Genomic DNA, 18,978 nt, shown 5'->3' on the forward strand with positions numbered 1-18,978 from the left:
TCTGCTGAAGGTTGCACTTATTATCTGTGGTGTTGGGAAGTGTGTATTTGACAGGCAGTGGGCTGCATCCATTGGCTCTCTAAACAGCCTTCACATGACAGCAACTTCTTATTATTTCTACCTCAGCTTCTCTCAAGAGACTTAATTTCTCAAAAAATAAACCTCATTAAAATAACTACAAAAACTTCAAAGGAAAATTTTGTATGTGTGTAAGATAAAGGGTTTTTTGGTCTCAAGTTACTATTTTAAAAATGTAATCCTGAAAATGGTTAATGTATAGAAGAATTGTTCATGGGCTGAAGCAGTTTCAAAAATCCTGGGGGCAGTTAGTATGGGCCTGTAGGCACTCCAGTGTTCTCCTTAACACTTCCAAACTTTCCAGGCACAATCTCAGCACCCCTTTGTTCACTCTGGGCAATGGTATGGGACCTTCTTCATTACACACAAGGTAACAAAAGCTTTCTGGTTCAGGGATGCAATCTACATTTGGAGTAGGGGCATAACACCCTCTGACAGCCTCTGCCCTAATGTTCATAGTAGCAAAAGCTGACCTCTGAGCTCTGTGGGGTGCAGCACACAGCGTGTGCCATGAGGGGAGCTTGTAGATGGTGTGTTTGTCAGCAGTTGGGGCAGGTAACCCACAGAGACACACTGCAGAAGTGAGAACTTCCTGTGTTGCAGCAGTGAGATAGTGTGAAATGGCTTTTAGGGAACTGGCCACATGAGCTGAACTAATGTGTGCTTCCAGCAGGCAGAGGAGAGATGCTGAACACATGCTACCTGCCATCAGCAGCCCTCTGGTTGCCAAGAATTGCAGCTATACCATTACATAAACCATCACACAGTACACACTGTGCAGCCACACAAAGTGTTTGTGTGTGAATGGTTCTGCGTAGGTGTGTGGGGAAGTTCGCACATGTTAACAGGTTTATGTTTTAAATTTAGTGCCAAAAGTTAGGGTCTTTTATAGCTTGAACTCATCACCAGCAGACAGTATTTATGGTTTTTTTTAATGGAGAGATAAAAATGGAGGTGCACGTAGCACGATAGAGTAAATTTGTCCTGTTAGAGAAGGCTCAGGTACAGATTCTGTGCTATAAAGGCCAAAAAGCAACTCTGTTCTCCCACAACACTCTTAGGCATGTCACTATTTTAACTCTTAGAAAACTGGCTGGCTCACAACAAAATAACAATAGATCTTCCCAAACCATCTCTGTGAGTGTGATAATCTAATTCAAACAACGTAAAGCAATTAGTCTGTAAAGAACTTAAAATAGACAAAGCTACTTTTTTGTTTTTAAAGTAGCTATTTCTACCTCATTAGGCACAGAAAAATCCTTTACACTCAGCTTTTTGACTGCACTCCATCAATTCAGCCCTATCAACAGATTTTCTCAATCTAGAAACAAAGCAAAATGAAACAAGGGAAATTAAATAGTGAATAGATCAGTCATCTCTGCTCAGCTTTTGAGGCTGCTATAAATGTTTTTTTTCAGTTATGACATGCTGAAAACAATGAGCCACCTGAAAACTATGGCTGTGATTTTAACAGCTGCATTATTTTCAAGAAAATTGAAATTCCTGTTTTTAAAATACAACTTTATCCAACTCTTTTGTATGTATTTTCAGGTCTAACTTGCTGTTCTGCTCAGAATTGGGGTAAAATGTTTCATTAATTGGTTAAAAAAGAGACACGCCTCCCATTATTGATCCGTCCTGGTATGCGGAGGAATAGCCTGGCACATTATAGTCAGCAAAAAAGACTAAAACACCTGCTCCCAGTCATACCACAATATTTATTTCAGAAGCTGTTATATATTATTTTACATAAAATATATGCTCCTACAGGCCTGGGGGTAGTTTAAAATATTTCATTGTTATGGCTATTCTGCCACATGTCTTTTTCAAAAAGGCCAAGCAGTGCTAAAGTGACTGGACTTTCTGAGCAGGCAGGACTGATGGAATATATTACCCCACATTTTTATGGCAAGGGATGGATTTTCCTTGTCACAGGCAAAGTATGCTTTCTACATGGCTGGGGATAGTGGCAGATTTTTTTAATTAACGTTTGAATCTATTATTTATGAGTGCATTCCCTGATGTCTGAATCCAAGGGCAAACCCTGCTGTGCTTGATGTGGTCTCTCACAAGAGGGCTTGAAAGGGCCTCCACCTTACGAGTGGAGAGACCTGAGACTTTCTGCCTGACTGACTGCTCCTGCCTGTCAGGCAAGGACAAGCATTCAGGGACTAAAGATTTCCCTGTTCTCAATGTCCTTGCCCCAAACATAATTTTCTAAGGAGAATCGTGTTAGCTCACTGCTAGTTCCCAAACTTGCAGATGTTAACAGAAGACCTTGTTGTTAAGGCAGGCCCTTTTGACACCAGGAGCAGCCTAAGGCTGAATTTCTGACAAGCTGCTCAACCAGCACGTCATGCTTAGGGTGACAGGCACGTTCAGCCAAGAAAAGTGAAAACCACTCTGGAGTTGTTCCACTTCCTCCAAGACAGACCCACCAACAACATCAGTTGGTGCTGCTGTCAGGGCTGGAAAATCTATCAATGCAGTCACTCAGAAGGCAGCTCTTTTTCATCCTGAATAATTATGAGAGTCAGGCATACATTAAGCACATGGCAAATAATCTACATTTTCTTTGGACAGAAGACTTTTAAATTTCCAACAAATTTACAAATTATTTTGTGTTGCGAGCATTTAAAAAGTGTTTTCAGGTAGCATAACTAATGCCACAGTGTTTATATTTAAAAAGTCTTTCTGTAATTTTTTAAAATTTCTGTTCTCATTGTGTTTTCTACAGCAGAGCAATAGTTATATCTCTCTGCATCTGAGATATTCTGGTGTTTTACCATCACTGAAGAACTGCTTGAAGTTGGTAATATGTGGCTTTTAGGCACAGCATTCAAAAACACTAATGCATGTGTGACACTGAATGTGACTGATACAAAACAGTGAGCTATGGAAATGATGTAGTAGTTTTGCACAACCAAAGGAAAGGTCAAAGTGCTTACAAAAATACTTATTACCCTACCCATGCTACCAAGTATCTTATTCTTTAATTGCCATTAAAATGACTGTAAATATAAAAAGTGAAGGGATTGTTTAACAGAAATAAACTGGAGCAGTTGAAGATTAACTTATTTTTCATAGGAAATACAAAAGTTTCTTCCCAACCTTAAGAATTAGACACAGTCTTGTCCACCAATGGATATTTTTTGCAGTCCTGGAGTAGGCAGCTCAATCTGCAGAATGCTGTTTCCTATAAACAAGCAGACTGGCTCTGCATATAAATGCATGTTGACATTCAAGGTCATTTGGACTCTTCCATTCAGATTTCAGAAAAGGTATTGCAAAGGTATTTCAGAAAGGAATTGCAGTTTTCCATAGGCTTTATATGTTACAAGTGACTGAATACACTGACCTTTCTGAAGCAACTTCTGGAAAATACACAAGGAGCTTCACCCATCTGCAGTGGTCTTTATTCAAGGTTTGCAACAAAGCTCAATACTTTTTTTATCTCTAAAGGCATTTTTTAAAATCAATTTATGAATGATGATTTAATGTAATAAATCATTTGTGATACTTGTTTTTGGGGAGGGTGACTGAAGAGGCATGGACCTGCTGGGTTACTAAAACAGTGTTTTGCTGTTCATGTACTTTTTATTGTGCTAAATGATAAACTGTACCTATGATCAGAAAATAAATTCACTTTTCTTAAAACCAGCTTTCAATTCTGTTGTCCTGTAGTCAATAAAATTTGCTGAAAAGTACAAAGGGAAGAGAAGCAAGCAATTATAGAGATAAAGAAGAGCTGTTCTTGACAGGTAACATTATAAGTCACAAAAGCTATATGATTTCCTATCCAAATAGCTGGTTGCCGTTAGTCTTTTCCTTAGGGTAAAGTACTCCATTTAGAATCACTCTTTTGATGAAAAATTATCTTACAAATCTTTTAATTCAGGAAACAGAGTTTGTTCTTTCCTAGTGACTGTCTTTCCACTGGCTTTAATGACCCTGAAATTAAAGGGCTCAGAGACTGTTTACACTTGTATTCAGCTATGGGGCATTAAATTACCCTGCACAGGTCTTAGCTCAGAGTTCTCAGTTGCATGTCATAGATAGTATTCAAGGAGAGTCCATCCATATACTAGTGTGTAGCTTTATTCATAGAAAGAGTTTGATATCAAGTACTTCTTAATGTCAAAGCGTCTGAGATAAATCTAAGAATACTTACAGTTATTCCTGTCCAAGAAGGTCAAGTAGGTCTAAAATGTTAGGTCTTTTTGGTACCTAAAGGATATTTGTTTGTTTCCCTTCCTTGTTTCAAGAGTTCAATTGCTTTTCATTGCCAGTGCAGTTGTAATGGTATGAAGACAAAGCTGAAATATTTCACATGTTGAGCTATTGGACTGTGAGCAGGAGTCAAACCATCACATAAGAATCTGGCTGCTCCTGGTCCAGGCTTGTAGTGTAGCAATTCAGAGGTAAACCTGCCTCATGCTAATTAGACATCCCTCATTCATTCTCTTCTTCAGTCTGTTATATCTTTGTAGTAAGTTCAATCTTGTCACCTAAATTCAGAACAACACATAAGGACTGGTGCTAATCATTTATACTGCTGTTAAGGTCATTGGTCAGGAATGTGTGCATAGCAAAAGACAGTTATTGCTGTGTTCAAAATATTTAATGGTTATGGACATAAGCAATTGGAAATTACTATTTTGAGGGCTTCTGTCCCCAAAACATTTAATAAACCAGAATAGAAACTTAGGTTACTCAAACAGGACTGAATTAAACAAATGTGAACAAACCTACAGAAACTTGTGTAAAATAAACACATTTATTAACAAAATGTTAGACAAATAGAATGCAATTCTGTCATCTTTGTTCGCTGTTTGCCTTTTGCAGTCCTCAAAACAATGATATGTTTAATTAAATACAGTACTTCAAAGATTTATAAAGATTGCCCATTTGCTAAGTTCAAGTGCTTATTTAGAGAGGACTCAGGTTTTTTCTTTAATTCCCCATCCTTAGCATCAGGAATGTTTTACAGACAGGTAAAATTGCTACATACTTGAACTAAAGTTTTAACACTTAAGTAAAATATGAAGACTACTTCAAAAGTCTTTGACCATTTTATTAACAAATATGTTTTTATTAATATGTAGTGGCATAAGATTAAATTCAAAAATCATTAAGTAAAATATATGCTTCTGCAGATATAATAAGATAAAAAAACTGTATTACTAAAAATCCCTCAAAATGTTATCTTCTCTGTACTTTCATTATTCTTTCAGCATGGTGCTTATTCACTTTATTTCATCTGTAAGGCTTCTACCTTCACCTCTGTGTCACTTAAGAATCCATTAAAAATTTATTAATTCCTTTAAAACATGCAAAACAATACAGCTTCCAGGAAGAAGAGCCACATAGCCAAAGAGCCACAGAACTCACTGCAAGAATATTGATAAATAAAACATCAGTTAATTACAGTTTAAGGCTAAATCCTTGGCTGGTGGAAATAGGCAGTCACTATCTGCAGCAGAGATCCAAGTCATGGCAAGTTGCTTTGTCTCTTCATAAAGCAGAACATTGTCTAGCTCAATAGTATTATAATTCTTACACATCACTAGGAAAGTTACATTTTCAATGACAGTATGTTGATTTTGAGTCCACACCAATTATATACATTTGAAAGTAGATTTCTCTGAACAGTTAAAAGAAGCCTTGGTTCAAATTATTGCATAATATGAATTCAAAAAATCACAAAAGTGCATATATATATGTATGTATGTATGTATGTATGTATACACGCAGAAGGAAGCCACACTGCCACTTGCAGTGCAGCCAGCTACCACTATAAGGCATTTATTGCTGTAGATACAGGCCTGTGCTGGGTCACAGGGTATATTTACATGAATGTAAACTTTGTCCCTTGGTTCGAGAGACCCCCTGAGAGGTCTTCATATTAGGGAAAGGCGTAAGGCCTGGAACTGCCTGGCAGTGGCACTTTATTTTAGAACTGGCCTCACTGAAATTGCAGAATAAAGGTTTTATTGCAAAAATGTTCTGCGCCAAACTGGTAACTAAGTTAGTATATCAGCTTTATGGACTTTAAAAGAGCAGATATTGAATGATTTTTTTTTTTCCATTTTCCTCTAAGTTAATTTGGCAGAAACAATATCACATTTCCTTCCCATTAGCTTCTGGAATTCTGAAGTGGCCAAACTTAGAATGGCAACTGAACACACTGAAAGGCAACAACACTAGGAGTAAAATGTTTACTTCCAGCTCCTAGAAATCCATCTCAATGACATTTCTTCAGCAAGTGAAGAGTTATATTTTTAACTGCAAGCATGGTCTCTGTGCAGGTTGGTTTGATCAGCATTTCAGGAAGCAAAAATCCGAAATGGCCAGTGTCACGCAGCTCGAATGCAAATGCATATGGGATGCCATTTTTGTAAGCCCAGTCCATAGAGCTGCCAGAACTCACATCTGAAAGAGGAAATTCAGAGAAAGCATTAAAAATGTTAAATGCAGATCATGCTGAAATCACCAGAGGGTTCTTGTGGCATTTTGTCTCTGGGACTCAGTGAGTATTCTTGCAACTCCAGCTGTTGCTTGCCCTGATCGTGAACACCCTTCAGAGAATCACTCAGCACCTGGTGAAATGTGCTCAGCACAATATGGATTAGTCCCTTCATTTTCATAGGAAAAAATTATTATAACTGTTTTGTGTCAAGCAAAACTTTAATAAAAGTGAATATCTAGAACAAAGCCTCAAAGTGTTCCTGTCTCCATCTGAACACAGTCTGATGCTTTCTTTCCACAAAGATCTCCCAGCTGGACTGGAGAGTTCTGCTGCTCCTAGCTTTAAATTGGGTTTTTTAGGTAATTCATTTGCAGTGAGAAGGAGGAAAGTTGGTAAAGTAATCTGCCATCTTCTCTTTAAAATGCTTTTAAAATAATTTTCATTTGTCTTATTTTCTCACCATTTCCCCACAGCATGTGAGCATTTGCATAGGTGATGTCTGATATTAAAAAACCTTCCTGAGGAAGTGTGCTACTTATGTTTTTGTTGTCTCCATATGTTGATTATCCAAGACACACTTTTTTATATCGATAAATCTCTCATATGCTGTAATCTGTGCAATTCTGGCATCAATTCCCACAGCTTTTCCTTTGACACAGTGACTGACTGCAGTGTAATGAGCACAAGATGATGACTATGCTGTGAGATGGAAGCCCATGATAAGTGGAACTGTAGCTAAAACACAGCAATGGCAGAGGAGATGCAGGAGGTTACTGAGAAAAGTCTTTAGCTTTTCACTTTTCTCAATGTCTGTTATCCTTAGCCACAGCATTCAGACCTCAAGTTTTCAGTAAAGAAAAAAGTGTCTTGTTAAAACCTGTTGAACTTCTTTTTGTTTTACCTCTGTACAGAAAGCTTGCCTGACATATGCTGTTACAACTTAGTAGTGCATTTGCAGTATCTGATAAAGATATGGTTTTTAAGACCTTAGTTTTTATTTTTTAAAAAACCCACAGTTCTATATGATATGAATATATTATTTGCTGGCTTTTGACTCTCAAGTGCATTTTAATCTCTTTTATTGCATCAGTTGAGTTAATCTTACTGCAATCAACTGACTGAATCACTTGCAAAACTTTCTTTTGCCTTCCTCACAACCCAAAACCAGAACAAAGTTCACTTTAAATACTGTTTGCATTCTTTGCTATAATAAGGGTTTTCTCTTTCTTACTGTAGGAAGGTCAAAGTCACAAACCTGCAGAGGGAACTTACACAAAGTGCTGGATGCAGGGCCATATCTGTATCTTACACCATAGGCTGACTGGAGAGCATTAACAGCATTATAGGCTGCTGATTCCTGGGGAGAAGAAAAAAAATCAAATACATAAATTAGATATTGAATTAAATACTGTATTGTGATTGGAACCTGAGTCAATGGATCATTGACCTGTGGCACAATGCTGTGTTCCACAAGTCTGTGGCAGCTAAGTTAAAATGATTGTAAAGGACAAATGCATTATTTATTTTTAATGACAGCAATTCCCTGGAAAACTTGTTTTTGTATTATATAAAAGAGCTCACTGCACCATGAATGATCAGACGTTAAGTGTTTGTAATTATAGGTATGTATGTCAATTTAGCAACACAACAAATTTAGATGACATGTAAGACCATGAGATGAAATAATCTCTTTTTTATGCCATTTAAAAGTCGTGCATGCATTTTCTGAACGTGAATTTCCCAGTTCACTAAACCTTGTCTCTGCTGGGCTTGTGAAGGAGAAATGATGTCTTGTTGGCACTCACAGTGGTTCAGTGAGCAGAGTGGGAACAAGGAAGGAGACAAGTTCCACTCCTGAATCTCTGATCAGCAGGTAAATGTTCACTGCTGGTCTAACTTTCTCTGGGGCCTGATGATGTAGTCTTAGAGAGCTCTTTGCACTATTTCAGATATGTGATTTCAGTCCTGTAGAGGTAAAATCAGTGCCTATATTGCAGCAGCTTGCAGCTGAAAGGCTGTTTAGGAGGTTCATGGTTTGTCCTGTGAAACTGTGTGCAAAAGGCCTGGCCCATGGAAAATTCTGAGTCACATATGGATAGTGCATCGAAACACACAGAAAGGAAAAGGAATATTACCCCAAAGAAAAGGATATAGGCAAATATACAGTGAAGGCTGGGAAAACACAGTCATCTCTCTGTTGAGAACAGGAAATTATTATCTTTGGAGCTAGAAGCTCTGGACTTTGAACCACTGCATGAAGCTGCAATAGTTGTTTTAGTTTTATTTCCTTGAACAGGTTTGATTGGTTTATGTGAGTTTTCACGAACTCAGTCCTTACCTTGTTATTCACCAGGCACTAATTGAATACACTGGAGAAGGATTACCCTCTAATTGCCTTCCATTGATATGTTTCTCCTAACCTTCCACTAGTTTGCCCTTGTCAGGAGTTGGGATTCTGACTTAATCCTTGGTCTGACTCTGGCTTCTCTACTTGGACAGAGGCTTTCTCTGTCCAAGTAGAGAAGCCAGAGTAAACTGCTTTAAATGTCATTCCAGAAACAAAAATAAGTTCATTTTCACTTCCTGATGTGCTGGTAGGGCTTTGATGAGTTTATTTTACACAGTAACTCCTCTTAGCAAATGAAAGAGAACATTTTTATTCCATTACAAACATTTGTTAGGCAAAAGCAGAGTTTTTGGTTTTTTAGCAGAAGGACGATGGTGCGGGAGACTCTGCCCTTTTCAGCTTGACTTCTTTCCACCTCCACTGGAGAGTGTGTGGAGGCAAGGACTGCTTAACTCAGTGTTGCTGAAACTTCAGCAGGGCTGGGATGTGGTTGCCAGCCAGTGTAAGGGGCAACCTACGACTCACCCTAACACCAGAGATGAGAAGCACCTGTCCTGTGCGAGAGGATGGAAGTGCTGTCACTTGGCACTCTTCCTCCAGATGCCTTGACTTCTGAGTTGTGACACACAAGACCCATGATGGGATTGGAGTTGCTGGACCCTGTGAGGGTGGTGGGGTGGCAGTGTGAGGTCACCATGGTGGCTGTGGCTGCACAGGGCCTGGGAAGGGGAACTCCAGCTGCAGCCAGGAGCTGTTGTCTGGTGCCTGCACTGTCCCAATTACGAGACTCTGCTGCTCAACCAAAATCTGCAAGCAGCTGTGCTTACCATCCCAGGGTCTTGGTGAGGAGCTGGGATGGCCTGACAAGAGGCCTGATGCCAAGGGAGCAGGAGACAGGGCTCAGTTGGGAGAGCTGAGAAAGCTGGAGATCAAAGTCCTGATAAATGCACCATGGCAAGTAGAACATAGCCACAAATGAGAAGACTCCCTGTGCATGAGTTACTCATTGTACAGCAATGAGACAACAGATAATCCTGTTGAAATCTTTCAAAGAAATAGATTGGCAATGCACATTTAAAATCAGCGCAACAGTAACGGGTTCTGTGCACAGGCAGAAGCTATCTGGAGGTCAGACCAGGAGCACCCCAAGTCCAAGTTCATCCTGGGCATCCCTGGGCACTGTGAACTTTAAGCTCTTAGCCTTGAAGAATGCAGCTGGCTTCCACTGTTAGACCCATGTGGCCCAACAAGGGACATTTCTCAACTGCATCATACTGTGCAGGTTGGATCCTGAATAAATCCAGGCAACCAGTCTTTGAACACCCTCAAGGAGAAAATGCCACATAAAATTACCAGATTTTTGCAGAGATGTACACAAACTCAGTCATGCCATATAAGTTCACTGCAAACACTAAGGCAAATGACAGTACAGAAAGAAAAAGGATGAAAATCAGGTGAAATTTAAAACTCTTGAGATGGATGTGTGTTTCTGCTGGTGTTTTTTTCAATCTAAGAGAGTACTTTCATTTTAAGCATCTTAAAAGAGCAGATTTCAGGAGAGTGCTAATAAGAGAGTTGTGCCTAAATTAGAACAGAATATGCATGTTGTGATCAGTACACAGCTCTCCAGTTTCAAAGCAGCTCTGAATAATTGAACACTTTAATTGAAATGGTAACTGACAGCTCACTAGAATGATCTGACCCAGACAGAAACAGCCTTTCTTCTGCTCAAAATTAATCATAGCCCACTGTTAGCACCAAAAGCTATTTATCTGCTATGCATGTGGGGTCTTACTGTTTTCCACTGCACACCGCCCACATAGACCAGCAATACTTGTTCCATCAGTGGCAGGAAACAGAGATCTATCACTTTCCAGCTGATTGCAATTTCCAAGAGAACTGGAGAATCCAAAAGCTCAGCCTAAGTCATCACTTTTGGGACTTAAAAACCATATATTTGTGAGCCACCAGGTGATGGAGCCTTTGGCTGTAGGCAAGTATTAAAACACACAAATAAATAAGCAACAAGTATTCCTTAATTTTCACTATGATCCCTATAATGAGCTTTATAAATAACAGGAAATTACTTCAGTTTCCTATTTCAGCCTCCCTCTTGTTTTTGACCAACCACAATGAAAAGAGGTATGAAGTTCAAATACTGACAAGATATTTAGAATTGGTATTTGGTTTTCATTTGTCCATGGGGAATTGTTTAAAATAGTGTCTTTTTTTTGTTCTCTTAGGTCTGTGCTCCAATCCCTCTGATGAGAAGCCTGATCTAAGGTCTTGCAAACCTCAGGAGCACCTTCTAAACATCAAAAATTAGGATCCTTTGGTCTAAAAGCAGTGGGTGGAAAGGCAGAATGTGTACGAGCTGAGGGGCAGTTATGTCCCATCTCAGAATGGAATTATCCCTTAAGCAACAAGAACAACAAAATATACTGGTGTGCATGAAAACTCTCAGATAAATCTTCCTTCTCATTACAATGAATTTCCCATCTATAGCATCTGCTATTGCCTTGTATTACTCTGGACCTTTTAGTCAGGCACCCAATAATCATATACTTGCAGAGAAGCTGCTTATTCTTCTTCACACTACATCTTCACCTTCTTCTCTGTTGTTTGTTCCTAAAAAAAAACATACTTGCACCTGCTTAGCTTCAAAGGAATGAGAACCTCTGATTTTAAATTCCCAGTCTGTTTTTTTGCTAACTAAATAGTCATCAATTCACTTGGGAAATTCCTTTCTCCTTGTCATTACCCAAAAGAATGTGAAGGTAGAATAAAAAAAAATAAAAATCATAAATTTACCCACTGTCATTACAGGGTTTGGTGATCAGTCCCCACAAGTCTCATATTTTTAGCTCCTCTGGCTGCTTAGTTAACTTCTAATTTTCTCTGTTTCACAGGAAAGGCATCAGACAGAAGAATGTTTAATAGCTACTGAAATTCAGTGTCTCAACAGAAATAAACCTACAAAGAGAGTTTAGTTTGTGGAGTCCTGGCTGCTCAGCCTCCTGAGGGAACAGCTGAGTGAAACTTCAGTGAAGCCCCAGGGACTGACAACATCACTCATTCTGCACAGGATAAATCTAAGGTGCAGCTAAGCTCCTTTGGAGAAAACTAGCTTAAACCAGCAAGTTAAAATCATTGCAACTTTCAAGGTCAAAATGGGAGATAAATGGAATATGAAAATTTTACTCAGGACTGAGGGTGAAAGAAAGAGGCTTGGGACTGGTGGGTGCAATGTGGGTCTGTGAGCAGGAGCAAACAGAGAGCAAAGTTTAGCCATGTGTCCCTCAGAGAATAAGCCAAAAGGGGGGTTTGATGAACAGGAGGTTGGCTAAAACAGACCTCAGACTGCAAGCAGAGGGAATAGTTCTGCATTTGGATGAGCATGGAATACATGAAATGTACTCATCTGTGAATCAAGAGGCTTACATCAAAAAGTCTACTATTTTTAATTTATTTTTCTAATATAGAGATATGATATATTATATAGAGGTATAGAGATATAATATATTTCTAATATATTTTTCTAATATGGTTTTAATTACCTGCTTGTCTGAAAGAGTTAAAAACACTGTGTCTGACCTGAATGATACAGAGAGCAATTGAAGCTCTAATTTTGATGAAATCTAAGAGATTCCTCCTTGAACTGATAAATATAAAGAGTTTCAATTTTATTTTGTTCATAAAATTGAAGATGATCTTCTTTGTGCTCCTAGTGTTTAAGTTCTGAGCATGAAGCGACAGAATTTCAGCTAGATGCCCAAGGACCTAACTACGTAATTCCCATTACTGTTAATTAAATAAAATTATAATAACTATAATTAAAATTAGGGATTTATCCTAGAAAGTAATTTAAAGGGGCTGATGGATGAAAGGCATGATACCATTTTAATCAAATCACCACTGATTCATGGTGAGTGAAGGTTATATAACCAGAAATGTGATTGCAAGTGGATCCAGAATAAATACCGCTCAATATTATATATGTCCAAAGTACTGAAGAATTGAGTCTCCTTTCAAGACAAAATGTGGCAAAAATATACAGAGGAGCCCATTTTCCAAGCTTTAATGTACTTACCACACAGTTGAAGTTTGGAATGGTTGCATATTTGTAGGAGTAAGGGTACAGCAGCATCTGTGCATAGGCATGGAAGGACAAATAGGCTTTTATTTGTTTCCGGTGTTTGCGGAGAAAGTGAGCAACAGCCTTGACTTCAGGCTCAGACTCGGGGAAAGGACCACAGTAAGTGTCATCACATGGGTGCAGTGAAGCTCCTTCATCTAGAGGTTGAAAGAGAAAGTTGGTGGTGAACAATCACAGAGAAATTCCAAGGGTCAGCTTCTGGCTGCTCAGCCTCTTTTGGCCCATGTGCAAAAGCGTGAAAAGCAATAAACAAATTAAATTGCTTTCTTGTGCCTGATAGGCATGAGCCTGGGGGACCTCAGTGCAGCAATCTTCTTGTTCATCTCATAGGCACACCAAGCTCCCAGTAAGCCAACTACAGGTGATTCTCCCCAGAGAATACATCCTTTCCAAATGGAAAGGAGAACCTGACTTCACTGCATTTTCTTCCTGGATTTTCACATCAGCATTGCAGTCTTAAAACTATTGATGGGTCTCAGTTGGTCTATTTGAAATCAGAGAGCTATACCTCTTTCATTAGTCACTCCCAGGACAGCTTTTAATATATTCCCTATGACAGTGGTGGTTACAATGATAGGTAGACAACCTCAACAGGGATTATCTTAAATACGTGATAATAGCTCCTGACTACTGCCCATTTTCACCCATGCAAACCTAAAAAAAAAAAAAAAAAGAAGTCACATGGGATGACTGCTCAGTAAGCTAAAAAATAGAAATCACCTCAGTTTAATCACCTCAGTTTGCACAGGGCCTAACTTTACTTCAAGTTTGGGGCAGGGGTTCACTTTTGAGGATATCTTTGTGTCAGCCTGCTCAGGCGGCAGCAAGCTGCACAAGAGTAGCCTACCTATATTATGCCATGAGGTACTGAAAGATGAAACTTAGGAAAGGAGATGTGGTGGTGGCTCCTTTATAATTTAGCAATTCTGGATCTAAGCCATTGTCTCATTTACAGCTTAGGGCCTGGGCCTAAAAGAACAATATTTATGCAAATCTACTATGCTCTTTTATCTGCTGCAATTTCAAAATACCACACGTTTTACATTGACCTGCAGAATAATAATAGTTTGCTTGCAAACTTCCCTGGAGCCATCAGTGACTTACAACAACAGTGTTTTATTAGCTTTCCTTTGTATAGTAAGTACTGCCACCTCCAATTAATATGAAAAGAGCTGTGTGTGAGAAGGCATAATGCTATCAACTAAAACAGGGTTATGCAATCAACCTAATGCCAAAAAAAGAGAGAAAGAAATGGAAGAATTTCATGCTGCAGTTTAATTTGTAAGATGAAAATTGAGGCTACCATTCAATGGCCACAGGTTGGGATTTCAAAGGTATTAGTGCTTGGATTGCAGTGGATATGGAAGGGTCATAGAGAGGGCAGATGGTCTTCTCCATGCAGAACAGATGGCCACCAAGTCATCCAAATCCCAAGAGCACTCTGCCTCAATTTCTTATCAGGTAATATAGCTGCAGGAGAGCTACTGAACGGTCTCCAGAGCCTTTGCCTTTTCTTCTTCTTTTTTTTTTTTTTTTAAATGGGTACTTCATCTCCTGTTTCAGTGTTGCATAGTAAATCATGGCAATGGATAACACTGTTAATAAACAGTGGATCCCTACAAACTAATGATAAAGTGACCAATGGTAAAATATGGCTCAGTTTAGAGACTTCCAGGGAAGGAAAAAGCCTCTCTAAACTATGGTGAGCCATGTACCATCCCAGAGGTAGTTAATGCTTTAGCTTAGGTGAAGCTAGCTGGTGATAAAAAGAGGAGGTTTCCATGGTGGCCTTGGATAATGTAAGGGTATGCTCAATTTTCATACTGGAAGTTCTTTAAGTAACTCAAGAATGAAAAGAGAGTTGGACAATTCTAAGTTACAGTCATGAGATGCAAATGAAAATGTGTAAAATGTTACCATGCTCTCTTGTTTTTGTACCTGATAGCATACCAGGGGAGGACAAGGATCCTCTAATATGCATCATGAGACCCAATGAACAGAGGAAATGTGTGCCAAGAATGATAAAACCAGTGCTCTGGTATAGAAGAAAGACTAAGAGGATGAATGAGCTGGAGCATGGTTTTCAAACTTCCTTGCACCCACTTCTGCCAGTATGGGATATTGTCCTCAATGAGCAGTGGGGTGCACGGGAAATTGGGATGTGCTGGAAATTTTAACTCCTACTATTGCGCTCTTGGGGATTTGGATGCAACCACTTTAACTAGATTTGGCCTATTACTTAAATTAATTCTAAGTACCTGATTATTTCCTTTAAAGTTGCTATTATTTTGTTATCATTAAACCATTGTACTAGTTATTGCACATATATGTGCATTGCAAGGAGCGTTTCTATCCAGAGTTCGTGCTGCCAGTATTCCTGTGGGTCTGTGTGTAATTTGTGTGCACTATTTGAGCACAGGTTGGTGCAACATGAAATCTAGCAGTGCTATGGCCTTTGGCTTGGTCCCTAGAGAGTCATAAAGCTTACATCAAAGTCCTACACTAGAAAGGAAGAGGAAAGCAGATGGGATGCTGTGTTATCAGCACTGACTAGCTCACTGCTAACATTTGGTGGCTTTGCTGAGGCCAGAGTCTGCCACTGCACACCTGCCTGGAAGCCCCGCTGTGAAGTTCAAGCCTGTCTGAAAACTCTTAAGTGCAACTGAACTGAATGGAAAGGTTTTTACAAGCATGGGCAGTTTTAAATGTTAAACTCACCATGATTACACAAGCCTCAAAGTGTGATATGATCCAGATTCTTCTCTGAGTCATCTAATATCAGGTATTAATGGGAATGCCAGGTGACTGGTTAGGGTCATCTGAGTACCAGTCAGCTCAGTTCATGAAAGACCTTTTTAGTCTCCATTAAAACAGACAGTTATACAGACCTGGAGGTCCAAAGCAGGAAGCTGAGCATGTGCTTTTTGGGATGAGAAGCAGACTTGAAAGAATTTTTGTTTTTTCAACTTGAGGTGGGGACCAGTCTTTCATGTCAGTGCAGGGGAGAAATGCAACAAGTAGAGGATTACAGCACACAACACATGTGAGTATTGTCACAGTTTCACTAAGCCTAGAAAAAAAAACTTTTTTGTATGAAAAACTAAGCAAATATTTTTAAGACTGAATAAAAAATGTGTTTTGATACAGCGACTAGGGAGCAGGAAGAGGGAGGAGGAACCAAAGAAAAATTAATTAGAATTAGAAAGAAAATGCACTCCGTATTAATTTTGCACTGATAGGTACCTAACATCTCTCAACACATTATAAGAGAACTGATCGTTCCAGTTATACCAGTAGCTGTTTTCTGAACAGTAAATGGGTGTCCTCAAAAAATACCTTATGGCTTAGGCACTTAAGTAAACAATGGTGACAGTGATGCAGGACTTATTCATTTTTATGTTATTTTTGCAGCATAAATTGCCTTAAAGATTGTGATAGCAGCCCTGGGCCTGTCTTCTGTAAAGAGGGTTTCTCAAATGACACAGGCTTTCTGTAAATGCTTCTATCTTAGTCCTCTCCTTAGAGCAGGAAGAATTGAAAACAATTTGAAGCAAATTTCACAGGTCCATACTGGATTGGATGTATGTATCTGTCCACACTCACTTTTATCTTTACAATTTTCAAAGCCCTACTTCAAAAATCCAGCTGCTTCAAGCCAGAGTGTACAGTGCTCACCCCTACTGCAAGAGTATTGTGGAAACATCTAGAGGAAGAGGGATGGGTTGAAGGCTGGGCCCTTGCACTACACAAACACAGTTCTTGTCTTTACAAGCTTGTAATATAAATAAGGAAGGTGGGCTAATGCTGGCGGAGGCAACAGCTGCACAGAGAGCTAAAGGAAGTGCCTTAAGGTGGGACAGCAGGTCAGCAGGTTTATATTGCTGTATTAAGTGCTCTTTCTTCCTTACACTAGAACCTTTAGGGGCTGCTTACCTCTGTGTGAATTGCACAATCTTTAGGTAAGATTTAAGAAAATACCAATTTTTCTTGGTGTATCCATTCTAAATCTTCTGGCAGTTATTTCATTACCACTGCGTTCTCTATGCAAAATTCAGGCAATTTTTATGAAGTACTTACAGAACTGCTGGGAGTTTAAAATTGTATCTCCATGCATTTAGAAGCACCTTCTTTCTTTATTAACTCACTGATAATAATGGCCTTAAGGACACTGAGGCCAGCAAAGTCAGTCTGACATTTCCAAAGTTAAATAATTTCAGAGAAATGGCAAATTGACTAAAATGAAGGTGAAATGTTTCCTGAAGCTACAGTTAAAAATTAAGATTTACAGGTAAATCTAGAAAAGTCATGGTTCATTCTCAATGCTATGCTTCAAATTATTTATATGATTGCCAAAATACAGAATAGGTGTATGTGTGATTTTAAAAAAATTGCCACATTCTCCATGGCAAGTTTTTACTGATTATAAGGTCTATTTTTCCAAGTTTGATAACTTTTATTTTTCAGAAGTTAGTAGGAAGATTTGAGCCTTGGCTTACGGTTTTATGGGAAAAAAAATCTTCAGCTTCAACTATGGAAAAGAGAACACTTCACAACAGATGTGATCTAACCTACCTGGATAATTACCTCTGCTGAATAAGTAAACACAGGGTAATCTGAACTGGGGGACCAAAGCATCTCCATACTTACCACACCATTTCACTTTCCAGTTGCGATTAGCATCAACACCATGGCAGTGAAACCTCATGTTCTTTGATCTTGTTTTTCTCCAAAATCGATCCTAGCATAAGTTACAAAATATTTAAATAGTATCATTACTCTATTTTGGCAAAAATCTATTTGTACACATAACAAATCAACCCTGGTAAACATATTCAGCATTCTGTTTTAAATGGAATCATTTATTTCCAAGGCACAAAGTGATGGACCAGATTTATGCAGAGTCACTTTTGAATAATGTAATAACTATTTGATCTTGTCTGAATAATTTTTCAAATAATACTACTGCCATTACTTACATTTGTCCAGCTGAAATGATATCCATCCACATTAAATACAGGCATGATATAGAAATACAGCTGAGTTAGCATCTTTTTCATGTCAGGATCAGTCTGGTATGTCTGAAGAGCCTAAAGCAGAAAAGCCAAAGAAAATAATTTCCATAATAAAAATAATTTCCCCATTAAGTATTGTGATGGTCTGTGACAGTAACGAGGCATTTGGCAGTACAGAGGTCTGCTCTCATGGCAGCACAGGCATCCTTCCAGCTGTGCCCAAAAGGCTGACATCTTCCTGTAAATGTGATTCAGACAGTGTGTGAACATGTGAAAAAGGTGTTCTAAAGACTCTATTCTCTCTGCTTCTCAGTTGCTTTCAATACTCAAGAAAATGCAACTCATATTACAAAGAAGAAAATGCATGCGAAGTTTTTCTTGAGCTAAGACCTGAAAGTCAGTGGAATAGATTCTTAGTTGAAGAAATGAGTTTAGCTCCTGTAAGACAGTGCAGCCCTGTTGTTTCCACTAGGTGATTTGATAAGGTCTTGAAGCATTTAAGGCTCAGATTAACAACACAGCTTTTGTTTGTGTTCAAAGTCGCTTACTGTATGCACAATTATCAATAGATGCAGTTTATTCCCTTACAATTTAGACACCTCTCTATTTTTGGAGAATCTTTAGAAGTCTAGGTAGGGAAAATGTTTTGGTTTTTTATCCATTCTGCATCTTAGAAAAAAGGAGCAAAACCAGAGGCTACTCAGCAGTTCTATTTGCTAGGGCCAGAGATACTCCTTTACCAGTTCCAGGAAGCTTATACTCTACATTCTCTTGCAAATACTGTCCCTTGACATAGCTGGGCATCAAATCTGCATCCTTCAAAGTTTAATTCTTGATTTTATAAGGAATCCAGTGCTTCATGTAGCAGGTGGAAAGCATATCACACTGATGCTGGGTTCAGAGGGATGCCAGAGCC

The 18,978-nt window shown here is 38.8% G+C and overlaps 1 protein-coding gene across 1 annotated transcript in view; it reads right to left on the bottom strand.

The window, feature by feature from the left end:
- Window positions 1–5,290: 5,290 nt before the first annotated feature.
- The window catches only part of CPA6 (carboxypeptidase A6), an 81,461-nt gene continuing 67,773 nt past the window's right edge, over window positions 5,291–18,978 (bottom strand). Inside the window, exons 7-11 of the mRNA XM_064703539.1 lie at window positions 18,027–18,137; window positions 17,698–17,788; window positions 12,985–13,187; window positions 7,820–7,904; window positions 5,291–6,510 (exon numbers count right to left, since the gene is read on the bottom strand). Coding sequence (XP_064559609.1) covers window positions 6,323–6,510; window positions 7,820–7,904; window positions 12,985–13,187; window positions 17,698–17,788; window positions 18,027–18,137 — 678 coding nt within the window. The 3' untranslated portion in view covers window positions 5,291–6,322. The remainder of the gene's footprint in view (window positions 6,511–7,819; window positions 7,905–12,984; window positions 13,188–17,697; window positions 17,789–18,026; window positions 18,138–18,978) is intronic.

The sequence above is a fragment of the Zonotrichia leucophrys genome, chromosome 2, assembly GCF_028769735.1.
Source record: "Zonotrichia leucophrys gambelii isolate GWCS_2022_RI chromosome 2, RI_Zleu_2.0, whole genome shotgun sequence".
Lineage (NCBI taxonomy): Eukaryota > Metazoa > Chordata > Aves > Passeriformes > Passerellidae > Zonotrichia > Zonotrichia leucophrys.